The 23,079-nt window shown below is 31.3% G+C and overlaps 1 protein-coding gene across 1 annotated transcript in view; it reads left to right on the top strand.

Annotated features, from left to right (window-relative positions):
* Positions 1 to 23,079, top strand: part of LOC129758490 (limbic system-associated membrane protein-like) — a 147,962-nt gene that overhangs the window by 47,403 nt on the left and 77,480 nt on the right. Inside the window, exons 3-4 of the mRNA XM_055755993.1 lie at positions 19,872 to 20,012; positions 20,267 to 20,398. Coding sequence (XP_055611968.1) covers positions 19,872 to 20,012; positions 20,267 to 20,398 — 273 coding nt within the window. The remainder of the gene's footprint in view (positions 1 to 19,871; positions 20,013 to 20,266; positions 20,399 to 23,079) is intronic.

The raw sequence follows: 23,079 nt of genomic DNA, 5'->3' as shown, positions 1-23,079 counted from the left end.
GAACTAGAACTAGAACTAGAACTAGAGCTCGAACTAGAACTAGATTTAGAACTAGAACTAGAACTTGAACAAGAACAAGAACTAAAACTAGAACTAGAACTAGAACTCGAACTAGAACTAGAACTAGAACTAAAACTAGAACTAGAACTAGAATCAGAATTAGGACTAGAATCAGAACTAGAACTAGAAGAAGAACTAGAACTAGAACTAGAACTAGTATAAGAACTGGAACTAGAACTTTAACTAGAATCAGAATTTGAACTACAACTAGAACTAGAATTAGAACAAGAATTAGAACAAAAACTAGCACAAGAACTTGAACTAGAACTAGAATTAGAACTAGAATTAGAACTAGAAATAGAGCTATAAGCAGAACTAGAACTAGAACTAAAACTAGATTTAGAACTTGAACTAGAACTTTAATTAGAACTAGAACTAGAACCTTAACTAGAAACAGAACTAGAACTAGAACCAAAACTAGAACCCGAACAAGAACTAGAACTAGAACTAGATCTTTAACTAGATCTTGAACCAGAACTTGAACTTGAACTTGAACTAGAACTAGAACAAGAGCAAAAACTAGAACTACAATTAGAACTAGAACTAAAACTAGAACTAGAACTAGAACTAGAACTAGAACTAGAACTAGAGCTAGAACTTGAACTAGAACTAGAACTAGAACTAGAACTAGAACTAGAACTAGAACTAGAACTAGAACTAGAACTAGAACTAGTACTAGAACTAGAACTAGAACTAGAACTAGAACTAGAACTAGAACTTGAACTAGAACTAGAACTAGAACTAGAACTAGAACTAGAATTAGAACTAGAACTTGAACTAGAACTAGAACTAGAACTTGAACTAGAACTAGAAATAGAACTAGAACTAAAACTAGATTTAGTACTAGAACTAGAACTAGAACTAGAACTAGAACTAAAACTAGAACTATAACAAGAACTAGAACTAGAACTAAAACTAGAACTAGAACTAGAACTAGAACTAAAACTAGAATTAGAACTAGAACTAGAACTAGAACTAAAACTAGAATAAGAACAAGAACTAGAACTAGAACTAGAACTAGAACTAAAACTAGAACTAGAACTAGAACTAGAACTTGAACTAGAACTAGAACTAGAACTAGAATCAGAACTAGAACTAGAACTTGAACTAGAACTAGAACTAGAACTAGAACTAGAACTAGAACTGGAATTAGAACTAGAACTAGAAATAGAACTATAACATGAACTAGAACTAGAACTAGAACTAGAACTAGAATCAGAACTGGAACTAGGACTAAACTAGAACTAGAACTAGAACTAGATCTCGAACTAGAACTATAACTTGAATAAGAACTAGAACAAGAACAAGAACTAGAACTAGAACTAAATCTAGGACTAAAACTAAAACAAGGACTCGAATTACAGCTAGAACTGGAATTGGAACTGGAACTGGAACTTTATTTCGAATTCGAAGTGGAAAGGGGATTAGAACTAGAACTTGAATTGGAACTAGAACTGGAACTAGAACTTGAACTAAAGCTGAAACTAAAACTATAATTAGAACTAGAACTCAATCTCGAATAAGGACTTACACTAGAACTAGAACTACAATTCGATCAATAAATAGAATTTAAACTAGAGTTATTTAGAACTAAAACTAGTTTTTTGTCTTCTCCGATTAATGATTATAAAAAACTTCTAACCGTTTACTCATTCAAATGATCCTCAAACGCTTTTTCCGGTTTCCAACTCGATCCACAGTTAGTTTTTGAATTGTCACTCTGGTAGTTTCTCGTTTCCGTTTCAACAATTTGCCCGAAACCCTTGAAGCGAAATGCAGATGTCCGAAAACCCCACTCTATTATGGAAAACGCCCCTGCATCTTTAACAAACAGCCCGCCACCATTTTTCGGATCCGTTGTTTTTTGGGTATGCCTCCAGGGGACGGAACCTGGTCTCGCAAATCAAAATTCAAGGAAAAATTATGTGGAAAAATTGTGTCCGGACTCCGACCGCCTAAGTTTAGCCTAGCTTCAGGCGTCCGCCGTCGCCGCCGCCGCCGCCGCAAAAGTAACCGACTTTTTGAGAGCTGAATTATAACGATGTTATGCGGTTCTTCTGCCCGCTGCGAGGCTGAGTCTAGTTTTATCTGTTCCAAATTTTTTGGTTCGTTTCGGCTTTCTCATTTTTCCCGTTTTCCATCTGCTGTATTTTTTATGGGACTTTCGAAAGCGAAAAATGGAATTTTCAAACGCCGCCCTACATGGTGGAGTGGGATTTTCTAGGAAAAACAAAGATTTTGGTGGTGGTGCGGGAACAAATGATTTCGTGACTTTTTCCCTTCAGTTTTCCGGAGAGACGTGGCCAAAAAGCTGGATGAGGTGTGAATTCTTTAGCATACTCATCTATCTTGTCTTGTGCTGTGCCGAGCTGCTATACGTTCGCTCGCTATCTTTGGCGGATTGTCATTTGGTTGATTGCTGTTGAGCTTTTTTTTTTTCTTCAAGCTGAGACTTCGTTTTGTGCTTGTTGATCAAGTGGAGAATTGTGATCGTGAGCAGAATGCTTTATTATTGAACAGTAAATATTGATAATTCTCTGGGCTCAGTTTTCAAATTTGTATTCATGAGAACGGGCACTTCGAATCAAACGAAAGAAAATATTGTTCCGGAAGAATTTCGCTAGATCGTTTTATTGTATTTTTGATCAAGTTGTTATTAATTGAACTGTTTAACCGAATAATTTATGAATGATTATTTTTATTCCATATACTCTAGACAGAATTTTTAAACCAAATTTGCTGAGATTTTTTCAAAGGCAAACCAAATTTAATAAACAAAATTCTAGTCTTTATATTTTTCAATCAAATTAACTTTTAAGGGGTGGGGGAGGGGGGGGGGGTAGGGACTAACACTTTCAAAAAATCGATTTTTATTTTTTTTTTATTTTCTTATTGTAAAACATTTCAAGAATGTTGTGTCAAATATTCAAGTCAATTAAAACAAAACTGTAGAAATTATAGGCCTTTATCTCCTCTGATCTAATACTGCAAAAGAGAGCAAGAGCAGAAACTTCAAACGCGTTTTTCTCGAAAGCACATTTTTAAAGTCCATGAACATCGTCATTTGAAAACTACTTATCCGACTCATTTCAAATTTTTAACATATTTTCTACATATAAAATACCAGACCCCAACGTTTTTCTTTTTTTTTACTTTGGGGAGATTTGACAGATAAAAAATGGCGGATTTTTTCGTGAAAATCCTAGTTTTTACTTCAAACAGCCACAAAAATTTCATAAAATTTTTTTTAAGTAAAATAAAAACGTTGGGGTCCGAAAAAACATCTATTAAAAATATTTTGCTCTGATTTTTTGACTTCAGATGATTCTGTGCTGAGATACAGTGTCCACCGCAAATCCTGTTTTTTAAAAGACATCCTCGAAAGTGCTTCGTCACTGGCTCATTTTTCAATATTTTTCTACGAAAAAATTATTAAATGTTTTTTTAACAATGCTTTGTATAATGCAAAAAACTTGAATACATTTGTTTGAACGATAGCTCTAGAAAAAAATCGTGAAAATGGTGTTTTTTTAGCTCCTCAGCCAAGTATTAAATTTGTATGTCTAGGTTGCAATAATCTTAAAACAGCTGACTCGCGATTTTAGACTCTGGCCAATTGATTTCTAGTTTTTTATTAACTCTTGACCCATAATTATTAGGTCATGACTAAGTATTCCAGTTGGCCCGGTTTTATCAGGTTGAAAAGATGAAAAAGTTTTTTGTTAATGCATCCAAAACGAAATTTATTGAGACAGTTTCTTAAATATAATCATTAAAATTTTTGGAAGCCTTAAACATGAGTTAAAATCTGTGGATAAAATAAAACGATTTTTTTATGTTTGTCGAGCAAAGCCCGTTTTTTTGCGGACAATTTTAATATCAAATGCCTGGATTTTGCCAGGTGTTAAGCTAAAATAGGCCGGATTTGTTCGGCAAGGCTACATATTGAAAAAATTCTGGCAACTTTACCTTATTTCCTTTTCTTGATTTATAACTCTTCACTTCATGCACCTAATTTTGAGTTTTGGGTTTTCAACTCATCAAACATACTCTACCAGTCTCTTGACTCATAACTATTAAAATTTTGAATTGAACCAGACTTTTCACTTCCGATTCTTGGCTCATAACTCCCGACACTTGAATCACTGCTTGAATCTCCGTTCTTGTTCCTTCTGGTTTCTCGGCACGTGGTTGGGTCTTTAACTTTTGCCTTTCTTTAGATCACTCTTAAATTTTAATTTTTGGCACTTAAGTGTGGCCTAAAATGTTTTTCTTTTAGCTCTCCTCTTAACTGACAACTCATGAAATTTATTCTCGCTTCTTCTACGTAATTTTTGATACTCGATATTATTTTCATGGCTTGTGATGCTTGATTAATGACTTTTGACACCTGCCGTTTGATTTTATAGGTTGTCAGAATTTTTTCAGCGCCCACCCGGGCCGGATAATTCCGGGCCATTTTTTCAAAAAACCTTGCAAAATCGGATTAAATGATTGCAAAATTATTTACGAAAATCCGGGCAATACCCGGGCTAATTTGTTCACAACCTAAGAATCACTCAACAAAAATGTAAGAAAAAACTTGGAAAAAAATTTATCAAAACTTATCAGCAAATATCAATCGTTTGGTGATAATTTTCATAAAAATTGCTTAAAATTTCGTTTTGGACGCATAAATAAATAAAAAAAATTAAAACACATTTTGTTATAAACTTTGATCAATTTGGCAAATAAAGTAACTAAATCCGGGCAGAATCCGGGCTTTTTCAATTAAATTCAATTAAATAGGAAAATCTGGAAAATTAATCCAAAAAAAAAATGGAAACTGCTACTGCTAATACTTTTTATTTTTGTGTAAAATATTCTTTCAAATTAAAATCTGTTTTCCAATTTGATCGAAAACATCTGATTAAAATGATATTTGTCCTAAAATTGCCAAAACTGGCTATTTTTATAATATCCCAAGCAACCAAAGGATTCTTAAAACAAGTACGAAAATGCTTACTCAATCAAATCATTGATCTGAAGAAGGCTCAACGAAGCTCAAAATTAATGTTTATATTGATACACTTAAGTTCTTAAACAAATCTAAATGACCTTCCTTTCAGCTTCCAGTGTCCTTTTTAATTGACTATCAAAAAATCTTTAAGCGAGCTAAAAAATCTTTCCCTATTTCAATTCCATCCATCACCGTCGCTTGAATATTTACTATGTTCAGCACATGGTGTCGCCATGATGCCTCATGTTAGATTCCAAACCTGACAATTTGGGTTTTCTGAGATTTGTTCAATTTATTGATCAACTGCTTCATTCCCAGATATACCATATATCTCATCAGAATGGTCACTCAAGTAATCGAACAACTCATTGATGAAATCCGATTATCGTGGTGACAATCGAACAAGATATCGCAAGGACACGCATAGATGAAACTTAAACTTGAAGTGGTTATATGATTTTGTAGCATACATGCAGGCGCATCGGTCTAACCAGTCAGCCAGGGAGAAAGCACCTTAATTTACTTTTTGTGACTTAATTAATAGCATATTTAGTACTATTGTGTCCTTTATGTGACCAAAGTCACTTACATCGTATATAAAAAAAACTTTCACAACTTTCAAGTGCATTAATAAGCACATATAATTCACTCATGAAAATCGGAGAAAATAAGTAACCTACTACGTACATAAAAGTCTCTTTTGCAACTTTCAAGTTCATTAATGGGTACATCAAGGCCGTGCGATTCGGAGGGGGGAGGGGGGGGGTGTTTAAGGGGTTTTCCATGAAGTTTTTTTAAAAGTAAAATTTTCGCAGTAGAAAAAAGAAATCACTTAATCTTAAAAGGTGTTAAATAAGTGTTAGCAAGAAGGTAAGAAATTTTTCTCGCATCCGGCGGAAATTAGTTTTAAATAATCCTAGGCTTGAGACATATGCACACATCCATATATGCCGTTCACGAATTGAAACTAATTTTTAATTGTAAATTTTGATTTTCAATTCATCAACCTTTTGCATTGAAATTCTTAACTTGACATACAAAAATCCTTTCTCGTCTTTAGAATGGGGTTTTATTCAGAATGTAACCAAACAAATTCAGAATTTGAAACCAACCATTTTAAGTTTAAAATTGATTCATCGGATGCTAATATTATAAATAAACAAGTAAGAAGCCCTGTATCATAACTCACGATGGTCATCAGATTTAGCAAATTAAAATCTAAAACCTAGTATCCTCTACATTATAACTTAAAATTTTGATTTACAAAAAATTTTGCTGAAATGACATATTCTTTGAAAAACCAATTTGAGTCTCAATTATATTTTGTGTTTCTTGTTCTTCTAAATGCTAAACATCACATTCAAAAACGTTTTGATAAATTACACAAGGCCACAAACTTAACATCTTTCAAGTAATTTTCTGCGAAAAAGTTATAGCGGTTTTCAATTTGTTTAAATTTTCCCATTTTTAATAAAATTTTTAACCAAATTGAGTTTCAGATATTGTTAAAGCAAAAATCTAATCGTTTTGCAGGTTCGAACAAATTTTGTTAAATGAATTCAATTTTGTTTAAACTTTAATCAGAAGTTTCAGAAATACTTGTTATGATATCTTTCCAATTTTCATAAACTGTAGAATTTAACTTTATTAGATCATGCAACATCATTTTAAGAATATGATTCTTTAATTTAATAAATTGCGCATAATGAAAAAAAATTCAGAATCAGGTTATTTTCTGTACCTCTAATTTTGATACTTCATTAGTTTTCAATGACTGATTTCACTTAAAACTGATACATTTTAAAGCTTATAAACTCCATACCACCAAAACACAAGGTGATAGACAAAATGTGACATAAGATTCGAGTTCAGAATACTTAAATTTTCCAAACAATCATTCAATCATAGGCACCAAAATGCTGTTTCTTTAAGTTAATAATTAAAATAATTTTAATTTTTTTTTTAAATAAGACGAGTTTGTTTAAAAAAATCCTTTTAATATATAAGAAAAAAAAATTTTTCACCATCATTTTTTGTTCTTATTATCGAATAAATTTATCGCATTTTAAAGTTGAACTTTTTGAATTTCATGAAATATTTTTCATAAGTTTGTCTTTGTTTTTCAAATCCGAATTTTTGTGTTCCGAATTTTTTAAGCAAAATATCCACCTCCTGTCCTTTTCAAGACCCAATATTCCTATTGATAGAGACAAAATATTCAGTTTTTGATGTTTTTAACATTAAAACCTTGAAAAAAATAATGTTAAATTTTATTTTATCAGTTTCTTTTTGATCATTTCCCAATCTGTAATTTGTCAGTATAATTGAACATATTGCATTATAAATACATAAAGTTATTATTTTGAACTTCAGAGCGTTTTTAGCATTTTAACTTAATAACTGGACGAATTTTAATATAGAAGAGGGTTTTTTCTTTGACATTGATCACTGACAGTTATGAAGTAAAAATAAATATTTTCATCTATTGATCAAATAAAATTCAATGAGATATCATCTATTGAATATATTTTCCTAGGTTCCAAATGTTTTTTTTTTTCAAATCGAGAAATCGCATTTCTAATCGTGGTAATTTTTTTTTTCAAACTCAAGATACTACAGCGGATTTTTTAAATCAATTCTTCCATTGAAAATGAAAAGAAGAAATGTAAAATAAAATGAATAATATAGAACAATCATTATCATTTTCCTAACAATTTTTAATCATGGTTAGTTTTTAACGTGATCTGACATTTATTTGAAAATTTGGATTTATTTTCAATCTGGTGTCATATTTAATGTGCATTTGATGTTCATTAATTCTTATGAACGAACTTTATTCGAAATTTTGATTTGCTTTCCTTTTCTGGTGTTTCGGGAATATTGATTTCAAAATTGAAATCTATACTGCTTAGAATTTATTTTCTAGCTGATTTCTAGTTCAGAACAAGGAACATCGTTTTGAACGATTTATCAATGACTTACCGGAAATAGCATTGATTTTAAAAATTCATTCTGGTTCGTTTTGAAAATGTTAAATAATTTTATTAGTATAATTTATTATTTTTTTTAAGTTTGTGTGGTAACTATTAGTAAGAAAATGGTTAAGAAATCAATTTCTTTTTTTTTTGTATATTTGGTATTGTTTTTTATTTTTCGTTGAATTTGAATTTCGAAAAAAATAGAGGAACTTTTTAATTCGCTAGCTCAATCAAAATTTAGCGACAAAATCAAACCGCTAACAAAAAGTTATCGGACTAACAAGCAATTAGCAGATTAGCGTTTTTGTGCCGAACACTGATAAATTCCAATAACGCACCGAAACTTAGACCGAATGTTAATTACTGTGTTATTTGAAGCAGGCACTTAGTGAGCATCTCAAAGAGATCAATTTCGGGGGAACAATGACGAAAAAGTGGGTTTCTGGATGGAAGAAGTTGCTTTGGGATGTTGCGCATAATCTTTTTAGTGGAGTTGGACCAAATTTTCGATTTTACGAATATGCTAATGAACTAGAATGTGGTAAATATATTAAAACACTACAAAATGTTTATAAACAAGGTATGGAAGTATGAAAAGAATTTTTACAGCGTTTTTATTGTGATCGAATTTAACGTGGGGCACCATTCTCACTTCAATGTTGATCCCTCGTACAAAAATAACATGAAATTAAAACTCACGAATGAACTCAAAGACGTTTAAAATCTAACATCAGATGATCAACGCTTGCAATTAGAGTGTCCAATGGACACTGTCCATTTCCTGGCCATTTAAGCATTCCCGAGAAACGGGCAATCTAACGATCCTTTTTCCGGCAATTCTCGGGATCCCGGAAAAGGTTCGTTAGAAAAAACTATGTACTTTAACCGACAAACTTGACTGATTTTTGCTGCCCTATTAATAGCTATGTGGTTGCGGTTGTAGTTATGTGGCGAAGAAATATTTTGACATATTTTGCGTCAAAAGGATAGTTTCCTGAAAAATTACGAGATTTAATAAATAAACTGAAGTCTAACTAACAACTTCTATCAATACTATGTGGTTTATCTAACCACATAGTATTGACAGAAGTTGTTAGCTAGACTTCAGGTCATTTATTAAACCTCGTAATTTTTCAGGAAACTATCCTTATGATGCAAAATATTTCAAAATATTTCTTCGCCGAAAGTTTTGCTACTGTCAAAAGTTTTCTAAAAGGATTCTAAATCTGTAGTTATCTAAACTTTTTTCACTCACCGGCCCCCAACTCGGTATTTTGGAGGAACAAATTTGTACAGGAATTCAAAAACAATTTTTAGTTCTGGGTTCTTTCACCGCCCCCTTGTAGGCCTCCGACGACCGTCAGGGGGCGATAGGGACAACTTTGAAAATCACTGTTCTTAATGATGAGTGTTGCAAAATAGAACATGCGGATTCTTTTCATAGCGTTTATTTTTATTGGAGTTTTTTGGTTTCATAGATTCTTTGTCGTTTTTTACTTTAACCTTATGTTTCCGAACGAAAATTCATGCTTTATCAAACTCAATATTCTAACCAGTTAAAAAAATAAGTCTAAGCCAAATATCATAGAAAAACTATCGTTTTCCTTGCTCAATCTGATCCATTTTTTTCCATTTTAAATCGTGAAAATGTTAAGTAGTTTAGCACTTTTTATTGGGTTCGGGAATGCCCGGGAAATTTAACCATTTCTCGGGACTCAATAATTCCTGAGTTTTTTTTATTCCCGGGAATTCCCACTCGAGAAATCCCTGGTAGGACACTCTACTTACAAAAGGCACCATACACGAAACTCCTTCAACATTTAAAAAATCTTAATCAAACTATTTTATCATATTATAATTAAAAATTATTTCTCAACAATTATTTGATGAAAAATTTTTTAAAGTCTTGTTCTGTTTTACGAAGTTATTTTATGAGTTTGAACTCATTGTTTGAACAACTTGTTTTCGGTTAAATCCAACGACAAATTTGAATTTCTTAATTCTTAATTAAACTCATAATCATTCACCGAATTGACGCTTAGGAAAGATACTTTTTAAAATGCTCAAGATGCAATATATTATTTGCGAACATCAACTATTCAGAAAGTTAAATGATTTACTGTGCGAATATGATTTGATCCTAAACTAAGCTTGCCAGATTGCCCGGTTTTATCCGGGTTTGCCCGGATATTTGATGCAAAATTTCGAGAAAGTTCGGTTCAGCCCGGTTGCCCGGATATCGTGAAAAAAGTCCGGATATTGCCCGGATTTTTTCACAATTTTCACAAAGAAATCATAAAAAATCAAAGATTTTGAGTAAGTTTCAGCAAAATCGATTAATGGTATGGAAATTTTCAACGATTGTTTCAAATAATTTCGCTGATTTACTTTTATAAAAATTTAAATATTTAAGTGTTCCAAAAAGTGTTCCATTAAAAAAATATTAATTTCATTTTTTTTTGCATTTTTTTGTGCTTTTTTATATATTAACACCTAAATTTTGCCCGGTTTTTGCCCGGTTATTGGATTTGAAAAATTGAAATCCATGCCCGGATTTTGCCAGGTTTTTTGAAAAAATGTCCGGAATTGCTAGGCCCGGATTGGAGTGGAAAAAATTCTGGCAACCTTATCCTAAATCATCCTGGTTAACCCGAAAACCATGTATCAAATATTTTCTCCGTTTCCCATTTGCAGTGTTGTTTTGGCCGGAAGAGATACTAAAAATTCTAATCGATATAAAAAAATAACAAATTTCAATAATTAAATTTATTATTTCATTTTATTTTTACTGATCTCGATCCCCATCCTCATCTCGCGCAACAATTCCATTTTATAAAGAAATCAATCAATCTACTTTTTTGCTCTCTTCCCTTAAGGCATCCTATCCAACAAATCCCTAGATCAATTACACTCCAGAACTCGGTCGTCTTCTTCCATTTGTTTCTCGCTCCATCCACAGCAGTCCTACCCGGGCAAAGTGGCAAAATCCTTTGCCGCTAGATTTATTCTTTATAAATTGTTCCGTTCACCCGATATGACCCAAACGCAGCCAGCCAGCCAGTCCGGGAACTCATCGGCTTTTACAAATAATGAATCGTGATTTTTCCGGTCCTTGAAAGCAAAAACCCCGCAAACATCCAACACTTTGCGCGGCCAAAGCAAATGAGTTAGCTGAAAAATTCGGTCTTTAATTCGAAATTAATTACTTCCGAAAAGTCGAGCGTTCATTTTTCTTTCTCGAAGCAACAACCCAAGAATTCCTCCGTTGGGATATCTGCTTTCCGGGATAAAAACAGCAGCAGCAAACAAAATCGAGAGAAATGACGGTTAGCGATTTTTCAGCTTAAGGGGTCCCATTTGCGTTGTTCGCCGCGCTTGTATTCTTTCGTCCATATTTTGAAAGTGTTCCTCCCGGAGGGCATTGGCTGGTACTTGGTGATTGGGTGAGTGGGTGAGTGGGTGGATGGACTTATCTTCGAGGTCGCCGCCCACACTCGACATGCCAAACTCTGCTGTTGCAGCCTTGAGCAGACATTGAGAGTGGCCACCCGAACTTGGAATATAAATTGCACAATGCTTAATTTAATTATTCTCTCTAATTGATGGTTTTCTGAGGCGGGTGGAAAACTTTTGGCTGACTGCTCCTTCAAAGGGGCGGTGAAGGTTCGCCGTACCATTTTGATGGATTTTTTGCAACCAATGATACTGCCTGCCAACTGGTGAAAGATAAAGGCTACGGTTCAGCGTAAATAAAAAAGAAGAAAGAAATCATTCGTTTAAAATTCTTTTGTATCCTATATCTGCTGACGAGGACAAATGAACCGAGTTCGTTCGACCACAACAGAAAAATTCATTTTACGAAACAAAGTGAAGGGTATTGCAATTTTGATGACAGATTTAAGAAAAAAAAAATTGATACGTATATACTTTGTGTATTCACAGAATTCATGCTCGTCAATATATAACGAATAGCAAAGGGAAGAGTGGGGTATCAAGGGCCACTTTTTTGCTCCATAACTTCTTTATTATAAAAACTTTATTATAAAAAATGAAAAAAAAAAACAAATGGTGTGGTTTTCTACATTTCTAACGTCATTACGAATTTGTTGAAATTTTTTATAAATAAATAATTCGTAGTTCTGACTGTTTTAAGAAAGGTAATTTTTTTTCTCATTTTGAAAAATGGTGTGGAATAGATTTCCCTCGAGCAATTATTTGCAAATTGGTAGTGTTTGAATGATTTTTCCCACTGATGAAATTTTCGGGTGCTTGTTTGGATATGTAATTAATTTTTTGAGGAAGTTAAATAAAAGTAGCATATGATGCATACATAAGTCAACAACATTAAGTAATATATGCTTACGCTAAGCGACGACGATGACAATTGGATTATGATTTTTATCTCAACTCACAGCTGAGATATTCAGAGTGGTCCACGTTACCCCACTTTCCCCAAAAATCTATTTTTAAAGTTTGTCTTGGAGGCATTTAAGTAGTTCCACTCATGGAAACAGATAAAAATCAATGATATCTCAAATCGTTTTTTTTTCTTCATTCCTTTGAAATATAGAAACGTCTGAAAAAATAAGTTGGTTTTTCTTTTTTTTGGAATAAATGATCTTAAAAATAAACAAAGCTTTTTATCAAAGAGAAAACTTAAAATACAAATATGGACCAGCATTTCTTTCATAAAATGAACAAATTTAAAAAAAATAAAAGTTATATTGTATAAAATTTTAATACAGTGACCAAAACAAGAGTAGTACCACTACACATGGACCTTGGAAGGGGTTAAACGCCTCCCCCTACTCTATGAGGGATGAGGGTCCAGAAAAATCAAGCGAGGTTTTCTTATCTACACTCAACATTATATACTCCCAATAAAATTTGCAATATTGAGTAAGCTTATTCAAGAGTAAAAATCTTTATTCACAACTGAGGGCAAAACTTCGAAAACTAATCCCAGGTTCGAAAAAAAAGATCAATTTTGGATAGAAATTTTTTCAGAATATTAAATTATTAAACAGATTTTTTTTACTTGTTTCAGAGGTTTTAGTTTCATAGTTTCTAAATAAAAATTTTATTTCATAGTTTTGCGAATATGAAAAAAAAAATTAGAAACCATCCTGACTTGTTCAGATGCGAAATTTTTAAACTTGATTCTTATGAAAAATATCAACTACACAGTGCTTCGAACAGGCGATGCGGAATTAAAAATCTCAGATTGATTAATTAAAATAATTTTTTTTTATTTGGATGTTCTATTAAGACTATTTTGAAAATTCAAATCTGCATATTTGATCCAAAAATCGTTTTTTTTTTGTAAGTTACAACAAAATTATTGTTCATAATTCAAGTTCAAAATTATAATTCAAAATTCAGATACAGATTCAGCTCAGAAATAAGTTAAGTTTTAAAAGTATCAAGACGAAAATGATTGAAGGGAAACCAAATTCGAAATTTCAAATTTATATTCACAGTTAGTAAGTTTACCAAATTCTGCTGAAAATCACAGATATATTAATGTTTATTTGCAAGTTTTGTTTTATGAAAAAACAGATTTTTATTTTTTTAAATTATCCACAAAATTTTGTTTATAAAATCGATTCATAATGATCAGAATTCGCTGATAAAGAAACATTCAAAATTTGCAGGGAATGCCATATTTTCTTGGTGGATTGAGTAACTTTTCAATGTTGCAATTTTTTCAAGAGCCAAATTTCGATCATATATTTCCCCAATTCGAATGACCAAAACCTCCAAGATTCTTGAGCAAATAAAAATTTTAACCATCAATGTAAGTTAGTTCTGTTGTGGTATGAGCCTACTTGGTTGAATGATTCAACTGAATCAAAGCAATCGAAAGATTCCTTTTAATTCAACCACGGTAAATGAAAAGTTCATATATCATCAATCGAAAACGTTCACTGAAGAAGGTAGTAAGTTGCTATCGAAATATTGGTATATGAACTTTTCATTTACCGTGGTTGAATTAAAAGGAATCTTTCGATTGCTTTGATTCAGTAAGTAAGTTCCCTATTTTGTTACTGAAGGCTTCATTATACAAATTTAACTTACCAAATTTTTGGACGTATTTTCAATATTTACTATTTAAGATTTAAAACCTCTTCAAGGAAAAGATCTTCAAAATGAATTATCAAATATGTAGTATCAAGAAAATTTTATGTTTTTCAGTTCATGGACTGTTTGAACAAATATAAGATAAAAATAAATCATTTCTATATCAACCCTTCCCCCCTTTTGAGAAAAGTTCTTTTTACGGTCCTGAAACTACGTGTGTTTTTCTTGTTGAAACATTAATCATTGACATTCGTCAAAAATTTCCTTCACAATTTGTTTTCAATTTTGCAACGTTTAACTCAAGCATAAATTTACTTTTTCCGATAGAACAATTGGCGTTGACGACCAAAAATATGAAGAAAAAAATTTAGTCAAATAGTACCACTTATGTATTTCTTCAAAGTCTAAATTATTTAATAAAGTTTACTGAATTTTTATTATTTGATTTAGTTATAAAAGAACTTCTTAGCCGTTCACGTGGTACCAAGAACTTATGTGAGGCCCAGAATAAAATAAACACCTGAATGAATCCCGGATAGTCAAAACAGGGTCTCAATTCCGTTTAAACCCAAGATAGTGCTGCCATCTACAACTAAAAACTGGAAAATTGGTGTTTTACTACCAGTTTAAACCGATACTTGGCCTTAGTTCGATTTAGCAGGATAGCGGTGCCATCTAAAACTAAGAAATGGAACAAAGTGGTTCACTGAACAAATAGGTGGTTCAGAATATCAACCTGTTTGTTTTCTAACTCGAATTCACCACAGAACGATTTTTGCATCATTCCACGTCATGCTTATGCAGAAATTATGTATTTTGATAAAGTATTATTGCTCAATTATCAAATTCATGAGTTCCTGGGAAAAATCTCGTAATAACCCTTAAAACCTGTTGGAATCCTTGAAATCGCCTAATATGAAGTTATCCCCAGCAAACATTTTTGAAGGTATAACGCAGGAACGACAGAATTATTCAAACAAATATACCAGATAAATAGATTGTATTAAACTTACCAAAATAGCATATAGCTACAAAAGTGGAGGCGATATATCTACAATGACAAGATTCCAACGATTCGATTTTCCAACAAAAAGCAAAATAAACGAAAAAAAAATTTCCTCAACCGAGAGTTGAACTCCAGCCTACGAGATCGCAGTCCGGTATCTTACAACGATGCCATTTCATCAGTTGAAAAGATACACGCTATAGCTCTATAGGTGAGATTTTCTTTTTACGAACCGGGCAAAGGAAGAAACCGGAGAGAGTTTCAATTGAAGGATTGCCCATTTATCGTAAATTAGTTCACTCAATTCGTTAATGTTGAATTAGCATATTCTGAACTTTTTGGGGACATATTTACGAATTGATTAAACTGCTATCCGATTCATTTTTTTTTTTGGCAAAGCTTGTCGTAAATGAATGATAGAAAATCACTCAATACCAACGTGTTTGCGATAGTTATTGAAAATGTCTTAATATTCGATTTGGATTATCATTTCTATTACGATTTCATGTTAGCTGGGTCTATTCTAATAGTTCAAAGAAATTAAATCATATCCTTCAACAAAGTTGATTTTAAAAAATAATCTTGATTTCATAAAAATTCGTACTAGGTACTTTCTAATCTATTCTAATAGTTCAAAGAAATTAAATCATATCCTTCAACAAAGTTGATTTGAAGAAATAATCTTGATTTCATAAAAATTCGTACTAGGTACTTTGTTTATTTTCCACCCTTTTTCATATTTTTGTTCTCATTTTCAACGCCAATTGGTTTATCGGGAAAATGTGAATGTATGCTTGTGCATAAATTCCGTTGCACAATTAAAAACAAATTGTAGCAGAAAATTTTGACGATTGTTAATCAATCATGTTTTATCAAGCAAAACACATAGTAGTACTTTTCTTGTTTCGGTCACTGTATACTAGTTGACTCGGTGAGCTTCGCAACTTTCCAAACTTGTCAAAAATATTATGATTTAAAAAAATCTAATCAAAGCAAAGTTCAAATTCCCACATGTTGATTTTTATATCCAATTAGTTCGGATTTGGTTTTTTAAACTCTTGATTTGGAATTGGTGTTGGAAAGATTGTCTATAGTTAAACATTTTTTTTCCTGTTCAAACCAACAAATGACTTTTTATAAACTATTTCAAATTAATCAGTTTTGGTATTTCCAGTAGATATAGAAATAAATTCCTGATTTTTCCTCATGGTTGATGATTGTTTAAAAATGTTTGAAAGAATTCTCTGTATTGAAAATTTTATTATTTCTAATTTCATAGCCCTCCATTTTTGACCTGGTCTTACTTGTAATATTTTTCAATACATTCAAAACTTTAAACTATATTGAAATATCCAAAAAAGGATTTTATTTGGTCGAAATACAATATTTTTTTTTCAAATTTTGTTTGAGCTTCAAAAATCAGTTATATTTTGATTTAGTTGTGATCAATTTTGTTCAAAATCCATGCATAAATTTATGCAGAATAAAATTACGAGTGCATAAATTGGAATGGGAGCTCCCATTTTAAAAAAATTGATAAAGTTTAAGACATAATATATCATTTTATTATCCAAATTGTGTGAAAATGGCGATACTATGAAATTGGAAAAACTTAAAATTTAAGTGGCAAAATGTATTTTTATTTTCTTGAAAGATTTATTTTCATGTTTTAAGTAGTGGAAACGCTTTGCAGAAATCAATTTTAATCTTTAGATGTAATTATCGAAATTTAATAAACACAAAGGATCGATTGCAGTTCAAATTATTATTCTTTTAAGCAATTTAAATATTTGTTCTTGAAGTCAAAGCATTCAAAATTTTAATTTGATAGTGTTCATCCAAAAGAAGTGAATTATTTATTTTTCATCCAAATCCAATTCAATCCATCCATTCAATCCAAAGAAACCAGGGGTAAAATTATGAATCCTATTCGATTCGAGATACTCGTTTCGAGTTTAAACTCGATTTGAATTAAAATCGTTTTACGAATCTCGTTCGAGTTCTAAATTTTAATGCACTAGATTTCGAGTAAACCGGGTAATAAATAATCTCGAAAAGTTCCAATCGAATCGAGCTGGTTCAAAATCGGTAATGCCAAAGTGTATATAAAATTATCTTCTTGAAATTTCATATTTCAATGTTTAAGTTTTCACACCTTTGATTTACTGAAAAGTTAATCATTTTCAAAATAATTTTGAACTTTGACCTACTGAGACTTCAAATCTGAGTCTCTTCTAGAAAATTCTAAGGCAAAGATAGAAGAATATCATCTTGATAAAAAAAAAAATATCCATTCAGACAATTCTAAAGCCTGCCCAATCAGGATGACGCAAGACACTCTTTCAAGTAAACAAGTTAAAAAAATCAGATAACACTTAACTCTTTTCAAAAAAAAGCTTGAATCCACCCATATCTTTTATTGATTTGCAAAACCAAAAAAGTTTAATATTGAAGAGCGACTGGCTAAGCACAAATAACAACATTACTTTAAAATACTTATGGCCATAATTTCAATTGTTTTCAAAATCCAAATGAGGATTTAAAACGCTTTACAGCTTTGGTAAGAAGTGCAATGACATTTTCATATATTTTATTAATTATATATTAAAACATAAACCATACAAAAAATATCATAAGAAAGACTTTCTACGCTTTAGAATGAAAATTAAGGTCCTGGAAGTGGTTTCCGAATGATTTCTAAAAAAGCGTGATGAAAGCGTGAATTTGGCAGGTTTCATGAAAATCACTTTAAATTTGTATGGTTTGTTTCACATTCTAGATTCATTTTATTTGGAAGCCCCCACTCTTTTAATTCCGGCACCAAAAACCCTCATATGTCAAATTTCTAGATGATTCGACCAGCTGTTCCCAAGTCTATAGTGAACACACAGAAAGACAGACAGACCGAAAAGAAATAAAAGACATATTGAATTTTATACTTTTGTAGGCTTCATAACCAATCATATAAAAAGATAATTCCGAAACAACCGCTCTAAAATGATAGCTGCAACAAGAGTTTCGAATTGCATCACAAAGCTGATTTAATCTCATTACGAACCGTGAACCTTGATCTCTTAATTTGTTTTATAACTTCAATTATGCCAAACATGAACATCTTTTTATAAAAGAATCATTTTTCGTATCTATAAATTATACTAATTTTTTTGTAGTCAAATTCCCTCTCAAAGAAAATTGTATGAGAGCTCCCCTTTTCCATCCCTTTATACCAATGGAAGAATGAAGGAGTCTCAAGGAGCCTTTCTAGGCACAATTTTTCCCTTCTGTTTGGATAACTGAAAAGATGGTGGGGTTCCAAATATTCAAATCATTTCTTGTACTCAAATACTCTTCCCTGCCAAACTTGGTTCGATTGGCTCAAATAGTTTTCGAGATGTGCACTAAAAGCTGTATGAAAGCCCCCCTCTCTCTAATCTGCTCACTGAAAAAAGGTCTTTATCATCTAAACATATTTCGTATAAAAACACCTTCCCTTTAGTTCCATTTGCTTGGTTAGTTCTCGAGCTAGGTACAAAATTGTAAGAGAGCCTCCATCATCCTTCTTTAAACACCACTGGAAGGAAGGAGGGGTATCAAATATTCATGGAAATATTCTTCGTTTCCGAATTCCATGCTAAATGTGATACAATTTGCTATTTATGAGCTACCTAAACACTTGTCTTTTTTTTTTTGGAAGAACCCCTTCCCTCTTCCAGTGAGAGGGAGACGTCTCATTTTGATAATTAATTTTTAATTTCATTTACATTAACAATTTTTCGTATTTAATCATAAATTTTGAAAAAGTGTCCTAAAATCTTCAAAATAGTGAGCCAAATTTGTATAATGAAGTCTTTAGTAACAAAATTCGAAAATAATATTAACTATGGAAAACTTTTTAAAACATTGCATTTGCTAAAGACTTTTGAAGATTCTGATTTTCTAATTTGAGCGTTGAAATTTTTTTTAAAGAAAAAAAGCATCTAATTTATTAAAAGACAACTTTTTCTTTGCCCAAATTAAATATATTGAATCTTTCAACCCCTTGGGCATATTTTTTTGAATTCGTGCAGCTTTAATTCTATCAATAGGGTTTAAAAATAAAATTGAAAATTTGAGTTTTCTATCAGCTCTAGATTGATATTTGAACAATCGATTGATATACTTAACTCAAAATTGACTATGCTGGCGCTTAATCCCTCTAATCCGGAGGGCCTGATGGTACTGAAGTTTTTTTCAAACTATGTTTTCTGTTTAAATCAAGTGAAAGATAACTTAAAAGAAAAACTTAATGCTGTTTTTGGAAGATAGATAAATTCTTCAGAAGCTTTTTTTTAACAAAACATTACTAAAAGCTAGAAAGTGAGCAAGGAAACAGGAAGCTCTTCGTTTAATGTGTGCACATAGCACACACATCTTTGATGAGTGTTTAAGAAAATTTGTCTTCCCAGATCAAACACCACCCCTACCTTCTAGAAGGAAGATAACTTTCACGAAAACTAACCGCTCGAACTCTGAGGAACAAGAACGATTAATTACCGTGCAATTTATCATCATCATTCTCGGGACGTTATCAAACTGATGCTTAAGCAGCTTCCAGTTGGTACCTCCGAGAAATTAGCAACCTTGAACGAAGTTTGCTGAAAGCAATAGAAAAAAACAAACCAACTTTTACTCCAAACCAAACCAACCGAAACCCAAAAGCGAGGAGGCACTCATCATTTCTGTTTTAATTTCTGTTTCACTTTCACAGTCCCACCGAAGATAACGCACGTGACCTCCGGCGGCCATTTGCAGGTGCGGAAGGGTTCTCCAGTAAGGTTGGAGTGCTCGGCCACCGGTAATCCGATGCCAAACATCACCTGGACTCGGAAAAACAATCTCCTTCCGAATGGTAAGCTTCGCCTCTAACTCTTTGGGCAGTAAAAAGTGGTTCCTCCCCTCACTACTTTCAAGGGAAGGGGCTGGACAGATTTAAAAGTTTATCTCAAACAAAGCAAAAAAAAAATCCTCTTCCAGCTTCAGGGGGTGGAAACGGTGCTTTTTCGGGGTTATTTGTGGTGCAGATTTTTAACTGGAACCCGTTTTTCTGTTTTTTCTCTTCACTTTTTTTCTGGCAACTTGTTTGGACATCGCCAACATCATCAGGCGAGGAGCAGTACACTTCGTCGGTTTACGTAATCGAGAACATGGACCGGCACAAGGGCGGCACCTACATCTGCACGGCCAACAATGGCGTCGGCCAGGTGGCAACCAGCCAGATCATCCTACACGTGCTGTGTGAGTATTCGTTCAGCTTTTTTTTTCTCTTTCTGCCGTCTCAACTCTTTATTTTATTTATCGTCTGCAAAAATGGGGGTAATTGAGAAAAGTTTACTCTAGCAAGCAGCCTGAATCCGAAATATTTTTGTTTATTGTTTTACTCAACCCAGATTTCTGCAAATGGCCTGAAGGTACTTCTTTGATCAAGGGTTAGCAGCCTTCGACGTCTGTTTGGGAAATTGTCTAGACGCAAACATAAAACTCGGCCGCTGGTTTTTGTATAAGATCGACAAACAAATATAAAAGAAAGAGTTCCAAGGTCAAAATCGGAAAACAACATTGCTCAGGACTCGTTGATTGAAGCCAATATGGAGAAAAATGTGTACAAAATTTTATTCACAAAAAAAAACTTAAGGAAAAAAAAGCATTCCATCGCACATACTTAAGAAAAATTCTATGACGTCATTGCAAACTCGAAGTATGAAAAAAAACAAACAAAACAAACAAAACAAACAAAACAAACAAAACAAACAAAACAAACAAAACAAACAAAACAAACAAAACAAACAAAACAAACAAAACAAACAAAACAAACAAAACAAACAAAACAAACAAAACAAACAAAACAAACAAAACAAACAAAACAAACAAAACAAACAAAACAAACAAAACAAACAAAACAAACAAAACAAACAAAACAAACAAAACAAACAAAACAAACAAAACAAACAAAACAAACAAAACAAACAAAACAAACAAAACAAACAAAACAAACAAAACAAACAAAACAAACAAAACAAACAAAACAAACAAAACAAACAAAACAAACAAAACAAACAAAACAAACAAAACAAACAAAACAAACAAAACAAACAAAACAAACAAAACAAACAAAACAAACAAAACAAACAAAACAAACAAAACAAACAAAACAAACAAAACAAACAAAACAAACAAAACAAACAAAACAAACAAAACAAACAAAACAAACAAAACAAACAAAACAAACAAAACAAACAAAACAAACAAAACAAACAAAACAAACAAAACAAACAAAACAAACAAAACAAACAAAACAAACAAAACAAACAAAACAAACAAAACAAACAAAACAAACAAAACAAACAAAACAAACAAAACAAACAAAACAAACAAAACAAACAAAACAAACAAAACAAACAAAACAAACAAAACAAACAAAACAAACAAAACAAACAAAACAAACAAAACAAACAAAACAAACAAAACAAACAAAACAAACAAAACAAACAAAACAAACAAAACAAACAAAACAAACAAAACAAACAAAACAAACAAAACAAACAAAACAAACAAAACAAACAAAACAAACAAAACAAACAAAACAAACAAAACAAACAAAACAAACAAAACAAACAAAACAAACAAAACAAACAAAACAAACAAAACAAACAAAACAAACAAAACAAACAAAACAAACAAAACAAACAAAACAAACAAAACAAACAAAACAAACAAAACAAACAAAACAAACAAAACAAACAAAACAAACAAAACAAACAAAACAAACAAAACAAACAAAACAAACAAAACAAACAAAACAAACAAAACAAACAAAACAAACAAAACAAACAAAACAAACAAAACAAACAAAACAAACAAAACAAACAAAACAAACAAAACAAACAAAACAAACAAAACAAACAAAACAAACAAAACAAACAAAACAAACAAAACAAACAAAACAAACAAAACAAACAAAACAAACAAAACAAACAAAACAAACAAAACAAACAAAACAAACAAAACAAACAAAACAAACAAAACAAACAAAACAAACAAAACAAACAAAACAAACAAAACAAACAAAACAAACAAAACAAACAAAACAAACAAAACAAACAAAACAAACAAAACAAACAAAACAAACAAAACAAACAAAACAAACAAAACAAACAAAACAAACAAAACAAACAAAACAAACAAAACAAACAAAACAAACAAAACAAACAAAACAAACAAAACAAACAAAACAAACAAAACAAACAAAACAAACAAAACAAACAAAACAAACAAAACAAACAAAACAAACAAAACAAACAAAACAAACAAAACAAACAAAACAAACAAAACAAACAAAACAAACAAAACAAACAAAACAAACAAAACAAACAAAACAAACAAAACAAACAAAACAAACAAAACAAACAAAACAAACAAAACAAACAAAACAAACAAAACAAACAAAACAAACAAAACAAACAAAACAAACAAAACAAACAAAACAAACAAAACAAACAAAACAAACAAAACAAACAAAACAAACAAAACAAACAAAACAAACAAAACAAACAAAACAAACAAAACAAACAAAACAAACAAAACAAACAAAACAAACAAAACAAACAAAACAAACAAAACAAACAAAACAAACAAAACAAACAAAACAAACAAAACAAACAAAACAAACAAAACAAACAAAACAAACAAAACAAACAAAACAAACAAAACAAACAAAACAAACAAAACAAACAAAACAAACAAAACAAACAAAACAAACAAAACAAACAAAACAAACAAAACAAACAAAACAAACAAAACAAACAAAACAAACAAAACAAACAAAACAAACAAAACAAACAAAACAAACAAAACAAACAAAACAAACAAAACAAACAAAACAAACAAAACAAACAAAACAAACAAAACAAACAAAACAA

This window comes from Uranotaenia lowii, chromosome 3, assembly GCF_029784155.1.
Source record: "Uranotaenia lowii strain MFRU-FL chromosome 3, ASM2978415v1, whole genome shotgun sequence".
NCBI classification, from domain to species: Eukaryota; Metazoa; Arthropoda; class Insecta; order Diptera; family Culicidae; genus Uranotaenia; species Uranotaenia lowii.
The sequence above is the reverse complement of the archived record's forward strand: the minus strand, read 5'-3'. Positions and strand labels throughout refer to the sequence as shown.